At 46.3% G+C, this 20857-nt stretch overlaps 1 protein-coding gene across 2 annotated transcripts in view; it reads left to right on the top strand.

Annotated features, from left to right (window-relative positions):
- Bcr (BCR activator of RhoGEF and GTPase) overlaps positions 1 to 20857 on the top strand; it is a 139013-nt gene that overhangs the window by 89583 nt on the left and 28573 nt on the right. For both annotated transcript variants that reach the window (XM_076868095.1, XM_076868179.1), the window contains exons 7-11: positions 611 to 663; positions 2836 to 2976; positions 16772 to 16893; positions 18080 to 18248; positions 20172 to 20291. In XM_076868095.1, coding sequence (XP_076724210.1) covers positions 611 to 663; positions 2836 to 2976; positions 16772 to 16893; positions 18080 to 18248; positions 20172 to 20291 — 605 coding nt within the window. The remainder of the gene's footprint in view (positions 1 to 610; positions 664 to 2835; positions 2977 to 16771; positions 16894 to 18079; positions 18249 to 20171; positions 20292 to 20857) is intronic.

Genomic DNA, 20857 nt, shown 5'->3' with positions numbered 1-20857 from the left:
AAGAGAGGAAATGTATGTGTCAGAAAACACCTAAGCATCTGTGCTCGTGGTGGGCTGTGCTCCCTGTTGTCTGAGAAAAACACAGGTGGCCAAGGCTGATTGGGACTTCTTTACCACTAGAGGTTGGATATCCTCAGCAGGTTCCCATCTCAGAGCACCTGTCAGACTGAGAGCTATGTCAGCATCATGTTGGCTCCTGCCCTCCTCAGAACCAGGCCTACAAAGCATCCAGGCATGACATTGAGAGCAGCTTGCTGGTCTACTCCCAGGGTACCCTCTAGGATCAAGAACAGATTTCCATCCAGGATTGGGGCCCTCATTAACCCCAGGTGGCAGGAGTATCAACACTGAGCCTTTTTGGATATTGTCACCAAGTTAGCTGAGGGTTTGGGCCTGACCAGCAGCTCCAGACTCCGTATTTGATGTCCTAGACTTAAAGCTTGAGCATGGCAGACAGGTGCTCTGGATTTGCCCTCATCACTTGTGCGGAGGTCAGGTGGGGCCTGTAGAGGTCGGGGCTGCACCATTCTCCCTCCACTTTGCAACACTAGTGGTTGAGTATCCTGCTTTCACCAGGTGTGATCATCTCACCCTGCCTGTCTCTCCACAGCCCTGCTCTACAAGCCTGTGGACCGGGTGACAAGAAGCACGCTGGTCCTTCATGTGAGTCATATCTTAGGGGCATTGCAGCTGCCTCCCAAGTTGGTCTGGGCATTTTCCCTGTCCTCATGCCCAACTAGGTGTGGCCTTCTTACCTTGGGCCCTTTGTTTCTCCTGTCCTGGGGCTGACACTTACCTTTTGCCCACCCTTCTACTCCCAACCCCTTCCTCTCCCACAAACCTTTATTGAGGTTGCAGAGATGAGGGGCCTCTGCTGTCCAGGGTCTCAAATGCTGGGGGAACAGAAGCAAGTTCTCCCACAGCAGGGTGGGAGCATCCTTTCCCATATGGACTGGGGCTTGAAGATGGAGAAGGCAGTAAAGTGCATGAACTGAGACTCCAAGGTAAACAGGACTGGGGACCAGAGGCTCTGTGCATTCTGAAGGCTGTGGGAAAGGAGCAGAGGGAGATCCCACCTCAGTGGGGAGTCACTAATGGGGTTTTATGAATACTGAGAAACAAAACCAGAAAATAAAAACAATCTAAGTCCTACTGCCTAGGAGACCCTAATAGTATGATTTATAAGTTTCACATACACTTGAAAAAACATTGACAACCAATTCATACAAGTGTGTGACATATTCATTTCCTTGCCTGCTCCTTCCTCGCAAAGGAGCCCACCACCAGAAAGATTATATGCATGAGCTAACAGACATGAACATCTCTTTTAATTATGCAGGAGGTGTTACATTGTATGTGTTTCACACTTTGCTCTTTCCCATTTAATACCACACCATAGAAGTTGTTCTACTTTAACCCAAGCAGCTATGCCTTATTCTTTTTTAAAATTAATATTTTTAGTTGTACATGGACACAATACCTTTATTTTATTTATTTATTTTTATGTGGTGCTGAGGATCGAACCCAGTGCCTCACACATGTCAGGCACTCCACCACTGAGCTACAACCCCAGGCCCACCTTATTCTTTTTTAAGCTGTGTAATATGCTGTTGACCAGATGTTTCATAATTTCTTACCATGCTCTAATTAAGAGTTTTTGAGGGCTGGGGTTGTGGCTCAGTGGTAGAGCACTCGGCTAGCAAGTGTGGGGTCCTGGGTTCAATCCTCAGCACCATATAAAAATAAATAAAGGTATTATGTCCAACTAAAAAATAAATATTGTTTTAAAAAGTGTTTTGAATGGAGAGCCAGGCGCAGTAGTGTACGCCTATAATTCTGGCTATTTGGAGGAGGATGAGGCAGGATGGTGACTTGAGTCTTAAGAGTTCAAGGCTAGCCTGAACAACAACAACACAGCAAGATTCCATCTCAAAAAAAAAAAAAAAAAAAAGGTTTTGGAATGGGAGGAAATGTTATGCAGTTCAGAGGCTCTGGCAGATAACCTGTCAACCTGTCAGACTAAGACATTTCAGTCTGCCCCCTTGCTGTGATTGATCCAGGATCAAGTGTGTACCTAGCCAAGCATCATGGTAGGGAAAAACTGAATCTGCCCCTGAGCGTGGGTGGGGTGGGGTGGGGTGCTCTGGTTGCCAACCCAGGTGCCTTCCTCCTATTTCATCTCTCCAGGTTCTCTTTGCAAATGGGATTTGTAATCTAAGGGGGATTATATTTATCTGAACCAGACCTTGAGCAGAAATGATTCGTATTCCTAGCAGAGAAGGTGTCAGTATTCTCATCTGAAAAAGCCTAGACTCTCATCTAAGGGAGGAGGAGCCAGAAGGGTCATGGGCTTTCTCCTGTCCTTGTATAGGCCAGGGATTCTGGATCAAAACTGAGTCTGCTCCTGAAGGAACATGTGGCAATGTCCAGAGTAATATTTGGTTGTTACAATTACAGAGACGGAGTGCTATTGGCATCTAGTATACAGAGGCCAGGGGTGGTAGTAAATATCCTATGGGGTACAGGACAGCCCCCTACCACACACCATAACAAAGAATTACCTGGTCCAAAATCTCAACAGCACCAAAGTTCAGAAACCCTACCCTAGAACCTTATAGTGGAAACTCCTTTTGGCTTTGTACAAATGGCATGGGTTTCTTGGAGTGCCATTTAGGACCTGCTTCTGGGATGGTGTTCTACAAGCACTAACTGCAGAGCCCAGGTCCTTTGAGAGAAATAGCAGTGACACCTGAGGAGCCAGAAGCTCTGAGTTAACACCAAATGTGGGTCCATGCCAATTCTGCTCTCTGACTCAAGTCTTTCCACTTGGGGCAGGACTTGCTGAAGCACACCCCTTCCAGCCACCCCGATCATTCCCTGCTGCAGGATGCCCTTCGCATCTCACAGAACTTCCTGTCCAGCATCAATGAAGAGATCACACCCCGACGACAGTCCATGACAGTGAAGAAGGGAGAGGTGAGTGTGGCCTGGGGACACACAGGGCCAGACCCAGAGTCCATATTCAGCAAATGGCTTAGCCCAATACAGGAGACATGTTGCCCTTGGTGCTCCCTGATTCTAGCAAGGCACAACCTAGTTCTGCACGTGAGGCTTTAGGGTGAAATTGCAGGGGTGTCCCCACATGCTCTGCTTCCACCAGACAGCATCAGTCACCATCTCTCAGCTGCCTCTTTCTTTTTCTGTCAAGTTACATCCAGAGCACCCCATTTTCCTCCCTCATACTCTTGCCAGTTTAGGTTCTCCTCCTAACAGACCAGGAGAAAGGAGGATAATGTTTTGTCTGTCTGGAATGTGTCTCCTTCTTCCTGGGTTAAAAAACACTGTTAACACCAGATATCAGGATTTAAATGAGGGGAAAAAGGGAGGGTAGCCAGGAGTGGTGACACACTTCTGTAATCCCGGCTGCTTGAGAGGCTATGGCAGGAGGATTCTAAGTTTGAGGCCAGCCTCAGAAAACTTAGTGAGGCCCTAAGCAAGTGAGTGAGACCCCCATCTCAAAATAAAAACATAAAAAGGGCTGAAGACGTAGCTTAGTGCTAAAGCAATCCTGGATTCAATCACTAGCCCCTCCCCAAAGAGAGAGAGAGGAAAAAGAGAAAGAAAGGGAGGAGTCCATGGTTTTTGTTTGAGAGTGAAGATAGATGAAGAACTTGATGTCTTCACTGTAGGCTCATCTCTGGCAACCACTTATGAGCATTCTGTCTTCACAAGTCATCAATAAGTAGACATTGGTTTGTGCCCTTGGCATCTCTGATCCTTCCTGGAAAGGGCCTAGCTTGTTGCTGGGCAGGTTACCCCAGCATGGGCAGCACCTAGTGAGGACAGCTTAGGCATGCAGGCCAGAGAGCTGGCATCTAGCCTGAGCTGAGTGTTCTTTATCAGAAATGGCATTAAAGTAAGTAGAGCTGACTTGTGGGTTCTGGGGTATTGTGCAGGGACAGGAACCTGTGTCAGGCTCAAGCTCCTCTTTACTTCTGGTTCATATGCTAATTGCTCAGTGCTCAGGTACCACAGGAACTGACTTGCACAACCCACAGGTTTTCTTTTCTTCTCCCATCTGGCTGGAGGCTGTTCTTGGCCTTATCTTCCGTACTCCTCTGGGAAGTGATACCCTATATTGCTGATCTAAAAGCTCCCATGTATCCAGAGTCTAATCAGGCTTGACTCTTAGCAAGGAGTTTGGTCCAATTTTCCCTGTGGACCTGGCCAGGAAAGACCAGAGAGGAGGATGAAACTGTCTCCTCTGCTCCACTCTCCAGGCTTGTCCAGGTCCTAGAATGAGGCATACTTAGGTCCAGTCCCAGCATCATGAAATCTGACCTACTAGGTGGCCTGGAGCTTCTGACTTCTCCCTTTGAAACTGTTCCTGTCTTTAGAGCAGGATGGGAACATAGTCCCATCTTCCTGGGCACCTGAGCCCTCAAAAGGACATGATTTATGGAAAGAGCAGCATATGGAGACACTCCTGGCCATGTCAGTCAGCTCTGAACCTATTGAAGGCCAAAATGAGTCTTAAGCATCTCCCAAAGGGAGATGTTGAGCAGGGGCTCTCTGCCTGATTGTCCAATGACTAGAACCTAGGGGATGTGGGAATCTGATCTTGTCTTTTGAAACAACAACAATGGACCCTGCCCCTGGTTCTCTCCCCTGGCCAAGGGCCATCAAAGGAGAGAAAAGCCTATGGCTTCCTATTGGCAGTCCACCAGATCTAACTAGATGTTGGATTTGTGTCTGCTAAGATTCCATATGCTGGTTGGGTTCCTGCCCAGCTTGCCCTTACTTCCTGGAACAACTTCTCTTTCTGTTCTGCCAATTCCTTTATGAGCACTCTGCCTGGTAAGTAAATGCATGAGCTTGCTTGGCCCTTGATATGGTTCCAACTCGGCTGCCTCTGACTGCCATTTAGCATACCTGGAGAGAAATATTTAGATCATTGGAATCAACTGCCTCAGGGAATTATAGACAAAGGTATTGCCTGGAAGTTAGCAGCCAGGCCCTCATTCCTGCATCTGTCCTCATAATCCTTCTTCTGGGCTAACCCACTGCCAGGGTCCCAGTGACCAAGCAGGAAATATTTAGGTGCTGAACACTTCACAAGGGCAGGGACCTTAATCTGTGTCTTTTCCAGCACCTAGCCCTGTAAGGACATTTGCTTATTGAGGAAGGGTCACTTGGGTGACCTGCCAGAGGGAGAAAGGAATTAGCAAGCTCTGAAAGGTTATGATTCTAACTTACATCCTTTCATTCAGAACTGTCTATCAGTGCCTGTTGAGGGAGGGGACTTGATGGTGCTAAGCTAGAATGTGAGACAGATGGCCACTCGTGTATCCCTGATCCCCAGCCATGCCAGGACAAGACATTGTTAATCAGTCTTGCTCTCAGAATCTGAGCATCCTCCTCAGTGTACTTCCAGGCTGCCCAACAGGTATGCACTCCTTGATGCAGCAGAAATGATGCTAGTTGAGCAATCGTCCAACCCAGGTTTGGTCCTCACCCACTGCTTACCCATAGAATTGATTTGGGAACACCTTTTTTCTTTCCCAAACATTCATTCTTTCTGAGGACTGTTACTCAGGGCCTGTGGTCCCTCCACTGGGTTGTGTCAGGCTAAAAGCGTTCTTTTGTGGTTTTTTTTCCCCTGATTTGTTGTATATGACAACGGAATGCATTACAAATCATGTTACATATATAGAGCACAATTTCTCCTATATCTGGTTATATACAAAGTATACCATTGGTGTCTTTATACATGTACTTTGGATAATCCTATCCATCACATTCTACCATCATTTCTAACCCCATCCACCCTCTCCCCTCCCCTCCTACCCCTTTGCCCTATCTAGAGTTTGTCTATTCCTCCCATGCTCCTCCTCCCTACCCCACTATGAAACAGCTTGATGCTGGTTGTTTTAATGAATCATAATAATAGCCATTATTTATCAGGTGGTGAGTACATGCCCAGTACTGTTATAACACTTCATGAACTAGATTTCTTTTTTAAAGTCGTGTTTGTTGAGATATAATTTATATATGGTACAGTTTACCCCATTTAGTTTTATAGTTATAAGAATTTTGATAAGACAAATATAAAAAATGACAACATATATATGGTATATAGTACTACCATTAAGATATAGAATATGTTACCTTGTTCTCCTTTACTTCTTTTTTTGAAAAACAAATAGAAATCGGGCTGGGATTGTGGCTCAGCGGTAGAGCACTCACCTAGCACAGGCGGGACCCGGGTTCAATTCTCAGCATCACATAAAAATAAAGGCATTGTGTTGTGTCCATCTACACCTAAAATAAATAAATAAATAGCAAATAGAGAAATTAATTTTAATATATTTTCATTTAACCTGATGGATTACCAACATAATTTGCAAAGAAAATAATTACTAGTAAGATATTTATGTTCATTTTCTTTGTCCTAATAATTCTTTGGAATCTAATGTCTATTTAACACATAGCACACCTCAATTCAGACTAAATACATTCAAATACCAGTGGCCTCATGTAACCAATGGCTGCCACCTTGGCTTCTTTCTCCATCTTTCACCTTTTGATGAGACATATACTGTAGGCTGCATGATAAGTCACCTTTTTATGTGGTTTCTTGTTGATTTCCATCAGAAAGGGACACCAAAGGGATGAACTTAGAATATACAAGAGTAGAGCAAGGTGTTTTATTCCTCTTTATAAGACTCTATTAGACTGTGAGTTGGTTTCTACATGCTTTTGGTGGGAATAACTTCAGTTAGGTCACTTTCTTCTACACGTTTTTCATAATGGCTCTCTCATATTTCATCTCCTACCTCTCCAAGTTTACAGAAGGAAAAGTACTTCACAAAATTTGTTAACTACCCTCAACCTTGCCCTCACCTTTTTTATAAATACCTTATTAAACAATTTTTACTCTGATTGATCTTTTTCATCCTTGAATCTTAAATAATGGATTTTAAATTAAAAGAGAGTAAAATATACCTCATCTCATGTCACAGGCAATGTGTATACACATACCAGATTAATTATATATTAAAATACAATATATAAAATGCTTAAAATTTCAAAGAACATATTTGTATAACTTTGTGAAGAGAAATGAAAAATGAAAAAAAAATAGGAAATACACAAAAACCTGAAAAATTAAATAATATTGTAGTTAAAATTTTTATGTGTAAAGGGCTGGGGATGTGGCTCAAGCGGTAGCGTGCTCGCCTGGCATGTGTGCGGCCCAAGTTCAATCCTCAGCACCATGTACAAACAAAAATGTTGTGTCTGCCGAAAACTAAGAAATAAAACATTAAAAAATTCTCTCTCTCTCTCTCTCTCTCTCTCTCTCTCTCTCTCTCTCTTTTAAAAAAAATTTATGTGTAAAAAATTATCAGAAAGACTTGAAAGAGACATGAATTGTATTGCAGGTCATTTTTATTTATTTTTGGTGTTTAGCTTGAATTGGTTTCTCCTTTGGTTGGCTTTTCCTTTATTGTAGTTCTTCCCTTTGCAGATTTTCATTGTTGTTTTTTATTTCCTCCTCGTGGAATATTTTGCCAAGAATGTTCTGTAGAGCAGGCTTTATTGCTGTAAACTCTTTTAGCTTTTGTTTATCATGGAAGGTTTTTATTTCATCGTCAAATTTGAACCTTAATTTTGCTGGATATAAGATTCTTGGTTGGCATCCCATATCTTTTTGAGCTTGGTATATGTTGTTCCAGGATCTTCTAGCTTTGAGAGTCTGGGTTGAAAAATCTGCTGAGATCCAAATTGGTCTTCCCTTATAGGTAATCTGATTTTTCTTTCTTGTGGCCTCTAAAATTCTATCTTTATTCTGTATGCTAGGCATTTTCATTATAATGTGTCTTGATGTAGATCTGTCATAATTTTGTACATTTGGTGTCTTATAAGCCTCTTGTATTTGATTTTCCAGTTTTCATTCTTCATGCTTGGGAAATTTTCTGCTATTATTTCATTGAAGAGACTGTGCATTTCTGTTCATGGTTTCTTTCTATCTTCATTGTGAGGTCAACTTTATTTTCAAGATTTATATTTTGTCTTCATTATCTGAGGTCCTAACTTCCAAGTGATCTAGTCTGTTGGTGATATTATCTATTGAGTTTTTTATTTTGGCTTATTGTTTCTTTCATTTTGAGGATTTCTATTTGGCTTTTTTTTTTTTCAATATCTCTATCTCTTTTTTGAAGTAATCTCTTGCAACTTGTGTTTGCTCTCTTATCTCTTTATGGGAGTGATCGATTTTTGCCTGTATCTGTCACTTAGGTCATTCTTTAAATCCCAAATCATTTTAGTTATGTATATTCTGAACTCCTTCTCTGACATTTCACCTACTTTGCTATCTATGGATTCTATTGTTGTGGTATCTGGGTTTGTTTGGGCACTTTCCTGCCTGTTTCTTCATGATGTCTATGAGTCTTCCTCTCTTACAGTGTAGATCCAATGTATGGCAGCTTCTGCCCTATTGTCTTATAGTGTCCTATAGGTTACCAATACTTCACTTTTAAGGGAGAGATCAATATTACAGCACTCAGTATACCCAATGTGCAGCCATATATTGGTTAGCTTCTATTTTTACATTTACAGTTTTGTCACTATAATCAGAAATGATTAGTTCGGTTATCTTCTACAATACAGTCAGTAGGTTTGTGTAATGGTTTACAGTTTCTAATGGTAGAAGGGGGACCTGGAGGGTTGGCTGAGATGTTTATGAGGTAGGATGTATGGAGGTTTTAGATTATATGACTAGTGAGAGGGTAATCATAAGAAGTTGGCTGTTAGTAGGAGAAATAAGAGATAGGTAACCACATGCAAGACTCCCTGTTACCTCAGCAACCGGGATAAATGTTAGCACCCCCAGTAGAGATACTAGGTGCAGCCAGGCCCACGGGGACCTTGATGATATCTTACCAGGTCCTTATTGTTGTCCCTTGATACAAGTGGTGATATCCCAGTTTTGTGGTGGTGGCAGCCTCAAGCCTATATATACCCTATTGTTGGGCTGTGGAGCCACAATTTGGTGAATAAGGATCCCTAGCACAGGGTGACTCACCACATATCTCTGGGCCCAGGACAGGTCTCTCCTCCAGATCTCTGAGCTGCATGCTGGCCGGCCTCTCCTTTGGATCTCTGGGCCACAGTATGGGGGCCTCTCCTAAAAGTGTTTCTTGACCTGTGAGGAACCACATGGAAATGAGAGGTAATGACTTTGCCACATGGGCACCATCTATATTACAGCCAAGAAAGAATCCACAGGACCCCTCCTCTCAGCCCACTGAGGTGGAGGGACTGCAGGCTATCTAGAATTTTCAGTAGAACTGAGCTTTGGAAATACCTACTTTTTCCTTTGTGCCAGTTTCTTAGTTTGATATAGAACATTGAATAGCTAAAAGAAGAAAAGAGCTATACCTGTGAGTTCTCATGATAACACTATCAGGTCAGAGGCCTTCTGACTTTTATAGATGAAGAACTGTGGCTTAGAGAGTTTGAATGACTTGCCTATGGTCACACAGCCACTTAAGTAGGCAAGCCAGGTGGTGAGACCTGTGTGTACCCCAAGTATGTTACACTTTGGCCCCTTTTCCTCCTTTATGAACTGATGGCTTGCTTACCCCTCTACTTTTCCCTGCCCTACCTGGAGGCAGGTGGAAACACGAGAAGAATGTGCCCCCTTGGAAGCTTGATGTCCTACCCAAGTCTTAGGTACTGTCTGATGCCCCATCTCCTGCTTCTGCTGGGAGCATATCAAAGTAGGGTGGCGATTCCATTTCTAGCTTCCCTAGCAGTTTGGTAGAGAGAAGAAAGATGCCTCCATCAGCCTGGGCATTTGGAAGCGTTCTCACAGTCACTGCTGGGCCTCCTGAAAGGTAACCTATCACCACCTGCTCATCCTAGATGGGTTAGGGCATGATAGAGGGACCCAGGTGTCAGCCTGCACAGGGCCAACAGCCCAACCTGACACCAGTTATGGTTCCTATCATCTCATCATCCTTTCCATCCATATCTCCCGGCTCCAGAGCTGTGCCCTTTTTGGAAGTGACAACATTACAGGTGGCTTTCTGACTCTGCACTGTAGCTAGCCCTGACTGTGCACCCCTGAGAGCTTTGAGCAGCAGAAACTCCCCAGCAGGATGCCCTCCTCAGCCTCTGGATAAAAGAGTCCTGCAGGCACATTTTCCTTCCAGGTCTGGGACCTGTGGATTGGTGGGTAGGTACTCATTTGTTTAGCTGAATTAACTTCACAGTTAGATAACCAGATCTAAAAAGAGTATTACTGCTGGGTAATTTCCCCCCACGCGGTTGCTTGTCTGTCTGATATGAGCTTCGCACTGTGTGCTGTTCAGGCTTGGAAGTGTGTGGGATGATCGGGCCTCCAATCCTGGTTCTCTGCCTGGAATCCCAGAGACCCCTCATGGAAGAATTATTCAGGCAGCTAGTCTGAACAAGTTCTGTAGGAGGGCCTGGGGAATACTGCTGGTGCAGGCTGAGGCAGAAGCACTAGGGGAGAATGGAGGCTTTTCAGTTGATGATTAAAAAGGGATGATGGCTGGGGTTGTAGCTCAGTGATAGAATTCTTGCCTAGCATCCATTAGGCTCTGGGTTTTATCACCAGCACCACCACCAAAAAAAAAAAAAAAAAAAAAAAAAGGAGTTAGAAAAGCCAGACCTTGTTGGCAAAGTTTGCAAGGAGTGCTATGGAGAGGACAGTGGGCAAAGACAAGGGAAGAGTGGCACCCCTAGTTCAGCGAAACCGTCAGGATAGTGGTGAGCATAGTCGGTACAGTATTCGCAATCAGTGCAGGAGTCCTAAAACTAGAGATGTCCCTCAATGGCAGAGCATTGAGACCCTGGGGATTGAACCCAGAGTCTAATCTTAAAGCTACAAAGTCAAGGCTCATGCCATGTCCAGATTTAGACCTTTTCTTTGCCCTTTATAAATATTTGCAAACAGAGCTTAGATTTTTGGCTTATCTGGACCCAGGTTCTAATTGTTACCAGGATCATGGGTACATTACTCACCTTTTTAAACCCACCTTTTTTTTTTCCTATGCAGTGGTAGAACTGGAATCTGCCAATGAAAAGATTCTATAGAATAAGGTGAAATGTTTGGATAATGCTGTCTCCATATAGGGCCTGGCACCTAGAAAGTGCTCAGCAAATGTTAGCTGCCACCATTCTTGCTATTGCTATAAATTGACATCATTCTTCCCAGACCCCACACCCCCTACACCCAGCAGGGTCCTGTCCCTTCTGGGGCATCCCCATTGATGAATCATCTTATAATGTGTCATTTAGGGCATAGGATAGCTGGACCAGAATTGGCCATGATGCTTTCTGGGGTCCAGGAAATAAAGGTTAGCCTAGTTTTAGAAAGCCAGAGAACATGCAAGAGAAAGAGATAGGCAGGACCCCTAAGTCTCATGCTATGGCCTAGCTGTGGAACTTTGTTCCCAGCCTACCTGCTGAGTCCCTGGAGTTCACTAAGGCTACTGAAAGGCAGCATCAGCCAGTCCCCTGGCACTCAGCCAGCTCTTCAGAGGTACAGGACTTGTTCTGGAAGCAAGAGAGTGGGAGCTTGGTCCACGGCCTCTTCCAGGGGCAGAATGTCCCAAATTCAGCCTATACTTGGAGCAGTGCCAGGACCCACCCTTAACATATGACATGTTGGTCCTCACCTCATTCCTTTTCCTTCTCTGCTTCCTCTCCTCTCAGCCTTCACCTGGGCTGTCCTTGTTAACTTTTCTCAGTCCCATCTGTGAAGGCCTTGTTGATTTGTTTATGATCAAACAAATTCCTGGATCTGAAGAAATTTTCCATTGCTCCTGTGGAGCCATAGGCTGTGGTTACTATGACAGAGTACCATTGCCTGCGAGGTTTAAACAATCCAGACTGGCCCCAGACTTGTGCTCAAGCAATCTTCCCACCTCAGCCTCCACTGCAGATGGACACCAACACACCACCTAAATTAAAGACATTTTTTTCACCAGTGCTGAAAGCTAGAAATCTGAGGTCAGGGTGGCAGCATGGTCAGGATCTGGTGAGGGCTTTCTTCTTTTTTATAGACAACTGTCTTACTGTTCTCACAGGCCCTTTCCTCATTGCAGGCTCTTTCGTGTTCTCTCTCTCTCTCTCTCTCTCTCTCTCTCTCTCTCTCTCTCTCTCTCTTCTCTCTCTCTCCCTCTTACAAGGACACTAATCCCAACACAAGGGTCCTACCTGTATTACCTCATCTAAACCCAGTTGCTTCCCCAAAGATTGCACTGCTACATACCATCACATTTGGAATTTGGGCTCTAACATGAGTTTGGGGAGGACAGAGATATTTAGTTCATAATAGTATGCTTCTCCCAAATTGGACTTCACATGGAGGCCTTGGATGGGCTGTAGCCTGGACTCAGAGTTGGGGGCCTGGTGCAGTAAAGTCCTAGTAACAGCTGGAGGAGGTAGCTGCACTAGGGGAAGCAAACCTTAGGCAAGAGACAACCCACCTTTTCATGGTGCATGGCAGCCTTCGGCTGTCCACCCCTCAGAAGGTCACAGCCACCTGATATAAACTTACTGGACCTCAGGCTCCTTGTCTGCTGAAATGGAGGTGACTATGCCTGCCTCATGGGGTCTTTATGAGGAGCAGGGTAGCTCCGAACATGGTGCTTATAGCCACAAATGCCTCAGCAAATGTTACCCAGTGGTTCCTCTGAGATTCTTTAGGAACAGTGTTTCATTTAATCCTTAAAAAAATGCCACCAGACAGGTCTTTTTCCTGCCCATCTTACTTTTAAGGAATGAGACTCAGAGAAATACAGCATGCAGCTGGCATCTTTAAGGAGAAAGGGCACTGTAGGCAGTGAAGGTGGAAATGATCCTGGTCCCTTAACTTGCAGGTGATCCTGACTAGGTAATTTTTGTTGGTTATTTGACAAGGCATTGGTGTCCTTTCCAGCTCCTGTTTTCCACCTGTATGTAGGGAGCACCCAGAAGGAGTACTGCCACCTAATGCCTCCACCCCACATCACAGGGGGACACTCCTATCTATACAGAATAACATGGGAAAGACACACAGGGACATGTACACATGGAGAAACCAGGACCCTAACACTAACGGACACTCATGGGGACACGGAGACTTACACACAGATGGACAACACACCCCAACACACACACACTCCTGTGGTCCCAGCAAGCCAGCTCTTCTCATTTGCCCCTCAGATTCTCCAAAGTATGGTGCTGTCCCTGTCCTGGGTCCAGCAAGCTCCCAACCCTCTCTGTCTTTCACCTCTATCTGGTGTGTTTGTTCTTGGAGAGATGCTGAGTCAAAGGGACAGTCATTTCCAAATGTGTGACCTCACACCATTGTTAGAATGCCATGGAGGGTGACCCAGCTTCCCTTGCTCGAATCCTCTATAGGACCTGTCCGGGGAGGGAGGGCTGGAAATCAAGGCTATTCTAAGGCTGAGTTTCTGCTGTCCCAGACCCAAGGCCAGGCTGATAAGCACTTCTGAGAGGGACATCTCCAGGGAGAGACCAAATCTGCATGGACCTCCCCACTCTATGCTGATGCTGTGTGGGCTGACCCACTGATAGCTTGATGACCAGTGTCCCCCACAGGAGCCTCAGTCCTGGGAGGGAATGGAGGAGATGGCACAGGTGATGGTCTGAGAACTTTTGATACCTAGTCAAAGGGGCAGGACCTTGCAGACCCTCTTGCTGAATCACCGTTGGGTCTTCCTTCACTACCCTTTCTCTTTCTCTCCTCCCTGGATTATCTGTCTTGGGCCTGTCTTTCCCCTTTCCTGAAACACGTGTATACCTCTGCAGGTCTGCTGCTGTTTTCCCGTGGAACTGCTTCACCTTCTCCCTACCCTAGTGTGGAACTTCCATCTGGGCTCTGTGCAGGGCTGACCCTAGGCCTAGGCCTAGGCCTGGCCAGCTTTTTGAGCCAGGGAGGAGGCCCAGGGGTTATGGGTCCTAGATTGAGGGTCAGGGCAGAGAGGTCTGAGAGGTTTTCATCCTATAGGACTGGCTCTTTCTCCCTCCTCTCCTGCCCTCCTCACCTGCCATTCCTCTCATTCATTCCCTTGATACCAGCCTTCAGCCAGGGTCCAGACTTTCTTCCTGGATTGGTCAGAGTTGTGGTTGGGGCCCATCTATTTTGTTAGGGTTAGGAGGCTGGACCTTTCTTTTGAAGTTGTTAGTCCCTGGGTGGAGTGGGTTTCAGAAGCCAGATCTAGCTTAAGGAGAACATCTCTGATATTCAGGGGAAGCTCCTATAAAAGAACTGTGGTCACCAGCTGTCCAGCACCCAAAGGCCTGTTTACAACATGTACCAACTCACATTCCTGGAACAGCCCTTGTAGACAAGGTGCAGTGTAATTGCTGGGACCAGGATCAGTGGGGCTGGTTGGGAAATATTGAGATTCCCGTGGCTTTGGGACTTCTCTTGGAAAGATAAGATTGCTGAAGGTGGGGTTGGGAGGCATTGGGCGACTGTTACGGTATTAAAATTACAACTCAGGACCAAGTTGAATCTACCCCTTAGAGCTTTCACATGTTTGGAATGAGTCGGTACTGGGGACTTCTGACCTATAACTGAGCTGGACTTAGGGTGCCCTCTGCTGGTAGCCAAAAGAAGCTCAACCCCTTTGTATAGAGAAAGGACTGTTAACCCCATGTTGCTACCACACATAGAAGGTCCCTTGGTTCTGTCCTGAGCTGAAGGACCCTCTTCTGTGTTTTTGCTGCATCTGTGTAGCCATTCCCTAAGGTCCTGTCCCAGGACCCTCTGCTGACCTCCTCCCCCCAGACCCAACAATCAATGTTCCCAGGAGAGGGAGAGGGAAGGGGAGAGCAATTTGATCTCCTGCATTTGATCTTCAATGGTGCATGTACATTCCTCCCAGGCGCACACAGTTTCTTGCTTTTCATGGGTGCTATCGCCCAGCAGACCGTCTGCCCTCGGCATGTGGATTGTGGGTGAGTGGTGATGAATCATGGTCTTGGCAGGCTGGCAGCCTTCCTGCCCTTCTACTTATGGGAACCAGCAGCTCCTGCATAAAAACATTGGTTACCCTGTGCCAACGGCCAGCTGGCTGTCGTGAGCTGAGCTGAGCTGCGATGTGTAACTTCCATGCCTAGAGTATTAGGGGGCCTGGCACAAGTTGCACCTACTTCTGGGGATTCTGCTGCCTTTGGCTCCTACAGAGGATGGGGGGAGTCCAGGAAGGCAGAAGCTACAGGCAGCATTGGAGCCCCTGGTCCAGCCTGGCTTCACCAGGGTAAGGATATGGAGTCTCCCTGCTTCTCTGGTTAGGGATGACTGTGTCTCTTGCTGGGGACATACTGAGTTTTCACACACTGTGTTGTACATATTTGATCTTCAGACCATTCGGGGCCATCACAGTGTGGAGTCATCACTACTCTGGAACCCTTCCCTGAAGCAAGGTGCTTCTCGGGGTTTGTGGGCAGGGATGACTGAGTATTGTTGCTTGCTCACTGGGCTGCCTAGGACAAGAGGGTGGACCTTTCTAAGGCTGAGTTTTCTTGTCTGTGAAATGAGCATAAGGACCTAGCCACAGTGTATTGTGGGATGTAATCAGATCACTCAGACAGCATGCTTGCACAGCACACATGTGTATGGGGAAAGTGCACAGTGTCTTTCATTCTGTCTCCAGGTCCTTGGCACAGCACCCAACCCATCTGAGATGCCCAGCGCTGTTTGTTGGATGAATTAGTGACTTACCTTCCATATGCCTATGTAGCAACCCCAAGACAGAGGCCAGCCTCAGAAATTAAGCAAGACTCTGTCTCAAAAAAAATAGAAAGGGCTGGGGATGTAGAATGCCACGGGTTTGAACCCTAGTGCCTAAATAAATAAGTATAGTAAGTAAAAGAGGTGCAGCCCCTACTTGGAGCCCTGCATACCCTGTTTAGTCAGGAGAACTAAACTATGGAGTCCTGAATATGGAGTCCCCCCAGCTTCCTGCTGCCCTCAGGACCAGGCCTGGCCCTTACCATGACTTCTAGCACTGCCCCTTCTCAAAGAGTTCCTGAGCCCCATCATCTTCCCAGTGAGCTGCTGCCCCATCTATACCCAAAGTTTCAACCTGTTCCTGCTGCACGCCCTGTGCCTATGACAGTTCCTTGATGAGTATATCCCCTGCTTCACGAGGCTGGCTTCTTGCCAGTGCTGGATCTCCAAGTGCCACTCTAGAGAGGTACTGACTGCCCCATCACTTGTTCTCACAGCAGGCCATCTACTTGATTGTGCCCCTCCCTGGCCTCCAAGCCCATGGCCATCAGTGTCACCCATTCATTCATCCTCTTCTTCAGTCCGAGCTCCTAGGAGGGACTTAGAAATGCTTCTTGAGGACTGGGGTTGTGGCTCAGTGGTAGAACACTTGCCCATATGTGTGAGGTTCTGGGTGAGATCCTCAGCACCACATGAAAATAAATAAATACAATAAAGGTATTGTGTCCGTATACAACTAAAAAAAATGAAATAAAAAATGTTTCTTGAACAAAAAGGAGTATGCATGACCCATGTCTGTTAGCAAGCTGATGATATGGGACAGAACATTCTGAAAAGTGGGTCTGAGTATTGGATTTGGAGGGAGTGAAATCTCCCCAGGGTGAGAATGTCTCCAGAAAGTTGACCTGCTCCTGCTTGGCCAGGAGGGCTCAGCATACCCCACCAACCCTGCCCATCTGGCCCTAACTTGAGCCCTCCCCACCATGCCCGCAGCACCGGCAGCTGCTGAAGGACAGCTTCATGGTGGAGTTGGTAGAGGGCGCCCGCAAGCTGCGCCACGTCTTCCTGTTCACCGACCTGCTCCTCTGCACCAAGCTCAAGAAGCAGAGTGGAGGGTGAGTGACAATGGGGCCCCTATCCCACCTAGCCAATGACCCCACCCCAACACTCCAGGAGGAGAGGGTCTCTCTGGGGGACAGGAGTAATGATGTGGCCAGGCCCTGTCTTTGCATTCTGTTTCCACCTGAATGTGATACCAGTTCAAGGTCAAAGTTGTCATTAGCAGTCTGGAGACCTCCTGGGGGCAGAGTCAGTGACTCAACTTTCTGATCATGGCTTCATGCATGACTAGAGGAAGTTTTGTCATAAGTCATCTGAAAAAAGAGAGTGACAGAGAGGTTAAGAAGCTGCAGAAGCTGGTGCAGGCTGCAGGTGTTGGGGGTACAGTCAGCTCTCCCATGACCTTGAGAGGGTAATTATTGAATGTTATCTCCCTGGTGATAGTTTTCTTTTTCTTTCTAATTTTTTTTCTTTTAACAGTACTAGGGATTGAACCCAGGGATGCCCTACCACTGAGCTATATCCCCAATCCTTTTTAATTTTTTATTTTGAGACCATCTCACTAAGTTGCTGAGGTTGGCCTTAAACTTGTGATCCTCCTGCCTTATCCTTCTGAGTAGCTGGAATTAGAGACGTGTGCCATTGCGCTTGGCTGGTGATGGCTACCAAGTTATTCCCAGCATAGGCCTGTAGTCTACCTCTCCTCACCACCACCAGGGGTCAGATTTGCCCAGGGTATTCCAGGTTGGAAGAAAGCAAAGAGGGCAACGCCAGAAAAGAACAGACTTTTGTCTGCTATTCTGCTGTTATTGTGATGAGTGGATTTAATTAGTCAACTCAGAAGAGAGTCTCTGTTTCCTCATCTGTGAAATGAAGGGATTGTACCAGGTAGATCCACAGCTCCTTGAACTCTGCAGCTCTGGACTTCAGTCCTATGCTTCCATTGGGTGATGTTGCTGTGCTTCCATGAGATGTCGGGGTTAGCACTAGATAAGGGGGATCAGGGCTCTTCAGATACTTTGGGGCCCGGGGTCAAGTGTGAAATATATGTTCCCAGGAGTGACTAAGGTTGGGACTGCCAGTGTCTGCCAACAGCCTCCTTCCAACCTGTCTTATAAAATAAGCACTGGGTTTTGGATCAGATAACTAGGCAGCACTATAGACCCAGAGTTCTCAGATTCTCAAATAGTGACATCAGCAAAAGAAGGCAATAAACATGTTAACATTCTCCTTTTTCCCCAGCAAAACCCAGCAGTATGACTGCAAATGGTACATTCCGCTCACGGATCTCAGCTTCCAGATGGTGGACGAATCAGAAGCAGCACCCAACATCCCACTGGTGCCAGATGAGGAACTGGATGCATTGAAGATTAAGATCTCCCAGATCAAGAGTGACATCCAGAGAGAGAAGGTATATCTGACTGGGGGGGAAATGAGGGCCCGGCTCTGTGTGACCTGAGAGGGAAGCAGCCCCTCATACATCAGCCGGTGGGTTCTCTCTCCTCTGAGCATCCGACCCCACGCTGGCCTCCAGAAGCTGCTGCGACTCCTGTGAGCTCTCAGCTTCTGGAGTGCTGGGCATCTGGTCACAGCCAGGCAACAGTTATATTTTGAGCTTCCAGCTAAATTTGGGTTCTTACACCAGAGCAGCTAACATCCCAACTCTGAACAGAAATGAAGGGATACTAGCTGTGGGCATTCACAGTGTGTCTTTCACGAAATACTTCTTTTACCTAGCAGATGCCCCCATGCCCAGTTTTCTGACCTATGACCAGGATACTCTCACGTGCATAACTTACTTATACTAGATGCCCTTGTGGGTCTTGTCTGACCTGTGCCTAGTTTATACCTGCCTGACTCTGACAGCCTGACCTTGGGTTTTTCCCCAGTGTCCCAAGGAAAACCTGGCCTGGGGTAGCCCCTAATTCTTCTGATGGAAGGTACAAACTCAAAACATATTAAAATAGAAAAGTTGTTCAGAGATAATAACTAATGGATCCTGGGCAGGAAGGGTGCAATGAGGTAGAACAGTCTTCCACATCCAGGTTGCACAAGGCAGGAATGAAAAGGCAGGGCAGAGAGAGTGCTCATTTGGTAATTAGCAGTTTATGTAGGGGAATAAGGCGTATGTTGCTTTAGGTTCACAGGCAAAGCCTAAATGTTCCATTTAAAGGAAGTGGCAGGAAAAAAAGGTATCACCCCAATACACAGGAAAAGTACTGAATCACTGAGGGAAAGTTGCACTTTGGCCATATGGGGCTTGGGGCAGTCTCAGATGTGAGGCTGGAGGGGTGCCCAGCTGTCCTTCTTACAACTGCCCTGATGAGGGCTTAGTCCAGGGTGAGGAGTACAGCCCTGCAGGCCATTGTTCCTTTCTACACAGATTTAGAAGATTGTAGTGATAGTTAGGATGTGGCCCCCAAGTCTGAGTTTAGTCTAGGATAGGAGAGGTGCTTTGCAGTAGCCTTAGACAAAGTGAATCTCGAGAAAGTTGGTCCTCTGTCCAGAGACACCTGGCTGAGGTGGATGCAATAGGAGGAGGTCTTCCATAACTTTCACACCCCTGCCCAAGCCAGTGCACTATAAACCTTGCACATTTAGGAGCTTGCAGGGAGCTTCATGACAACAGAAGCCTCGTACATGGAATGAGCATTACATTGTTTGTGTAGGTGGAACTGTGGCCTCCATTGTGGAGTGTGCCCAAGCAGAGGTGGAGTCAGTGCTACATTCTCAGAAACTGTCAAGCCCTATTGACTGCCACTTCAGGATTATCTGCATTGTGCCATTTCTCTGGAGATTGGGGTTGGGTCTCTAACTAGTAAGGGGCATCTTGGTTTCCTCAGGGTGTAGCAACTTCAGGAAGGATCCATGTGGCTCAGGATAGGGAGGATTTTCCTGTCCAGATCCTAGTGATGTTCTTCTGGACTTGCTGGGACCCCCACAAGTACTCCCAAGGGTCTGATACTGAAATAGCTTAGGTCAGGGAGGGCATGAGAGGCCCTTTAAGTCACAGCAGCATCCTGGACACTGGATTTAGGAAAACTGAAGGCCAGGACATCTGTAAAGGTCTCTCCCCTTTAGCCCTTTCGCCTTTAAGAGGACAGACTAATTCCTTCAAGAAAGGTTTATTGAGCACATTCCATAGCTTGTACCAGGCTTTGACTCCAAGAAAGGGCTGTTTCTGTCCTCAAAAGGCCACCAGCAATAGCTGACTGAGACCCTGGGCTGTGCTGAGTAAACTGGTGGGATCCCTGCCCTCTGTGAGCCCAGCATGGGGTGGGTGGGATGGACTGAGTGGAAAGAATGGAAAGGCGAAGCTGTCTTCTCCCTGCAGAGGGCAAACAAAGGCAGCAAAGCTATGGAGAGGCTGAAGAAGAAGCTGTCGGAGCAGGAGTCGCTGCTGCTGCTCATGTCTCCCAGCATGGCCTTCAGGGTACACAGCCGCAATGGCAAGGTGAGTGCTGCTTCCCAGCTCCCTCAGTCTTGCCCTGTATATGCTTTAGGTCTTGAATGGGATATTGATCTCAACTGCAGCTGAGATTCATCCATCTGGCTTTGTGGCGTATATTGACCCCAGCTCATGTGTGACCTTTACAACTGCAATCCTTTTTCTCTTGACAGCATACCTGCACTGAGAGACATGTCCAGTGTGACACATGAAAGCACACATGTCCATAGCCCTAAGGAAATGGTAGTTGACTCAGCTCCCATAGCTGAGGGTGGCAAGGTCTCCAGGGAGGGAATAAGGTCAGGTCTTGCAGGCTCATGCAGACTTGACCCTTAGTACAGAAATGCTGTCTGGGGACCTCAAGGTCCATTTAAAGGAAATAGCAGAACCCAATTACTATGTATGACCATAAAGCTCTAAAAAAAAAAAAGAAGAAGAAGAAGAAGAAAGAAAGAAACAAGAGACATTCAGTTTGAAAAGAAAAAAGTAAAACTATATGATTTTATATACAGAAAATCCCAAGGAATGCATATAAAGACAGAATATAAGATCAATATACAAATTTTTAAAAA

This window comes from Callospermophilus lateralis, chromosome 1 (assembly GCF_048772815.1).
Source record: "Callospermophilus lateralis isolate mCalLat2 chromosome 1, mCalLat2.hap1, whole genome shotgun sequence".
Classification (NCBI taxonomy): Eukaryota; Metazoa; Chordata; class Mammalia; order Rodentia; family Sciuridae; genus Callospermophilus; species Callospermophilus lateralis.
This window is presented reverse-complemented; position numbering and strand designations above follow the sequence as displayed.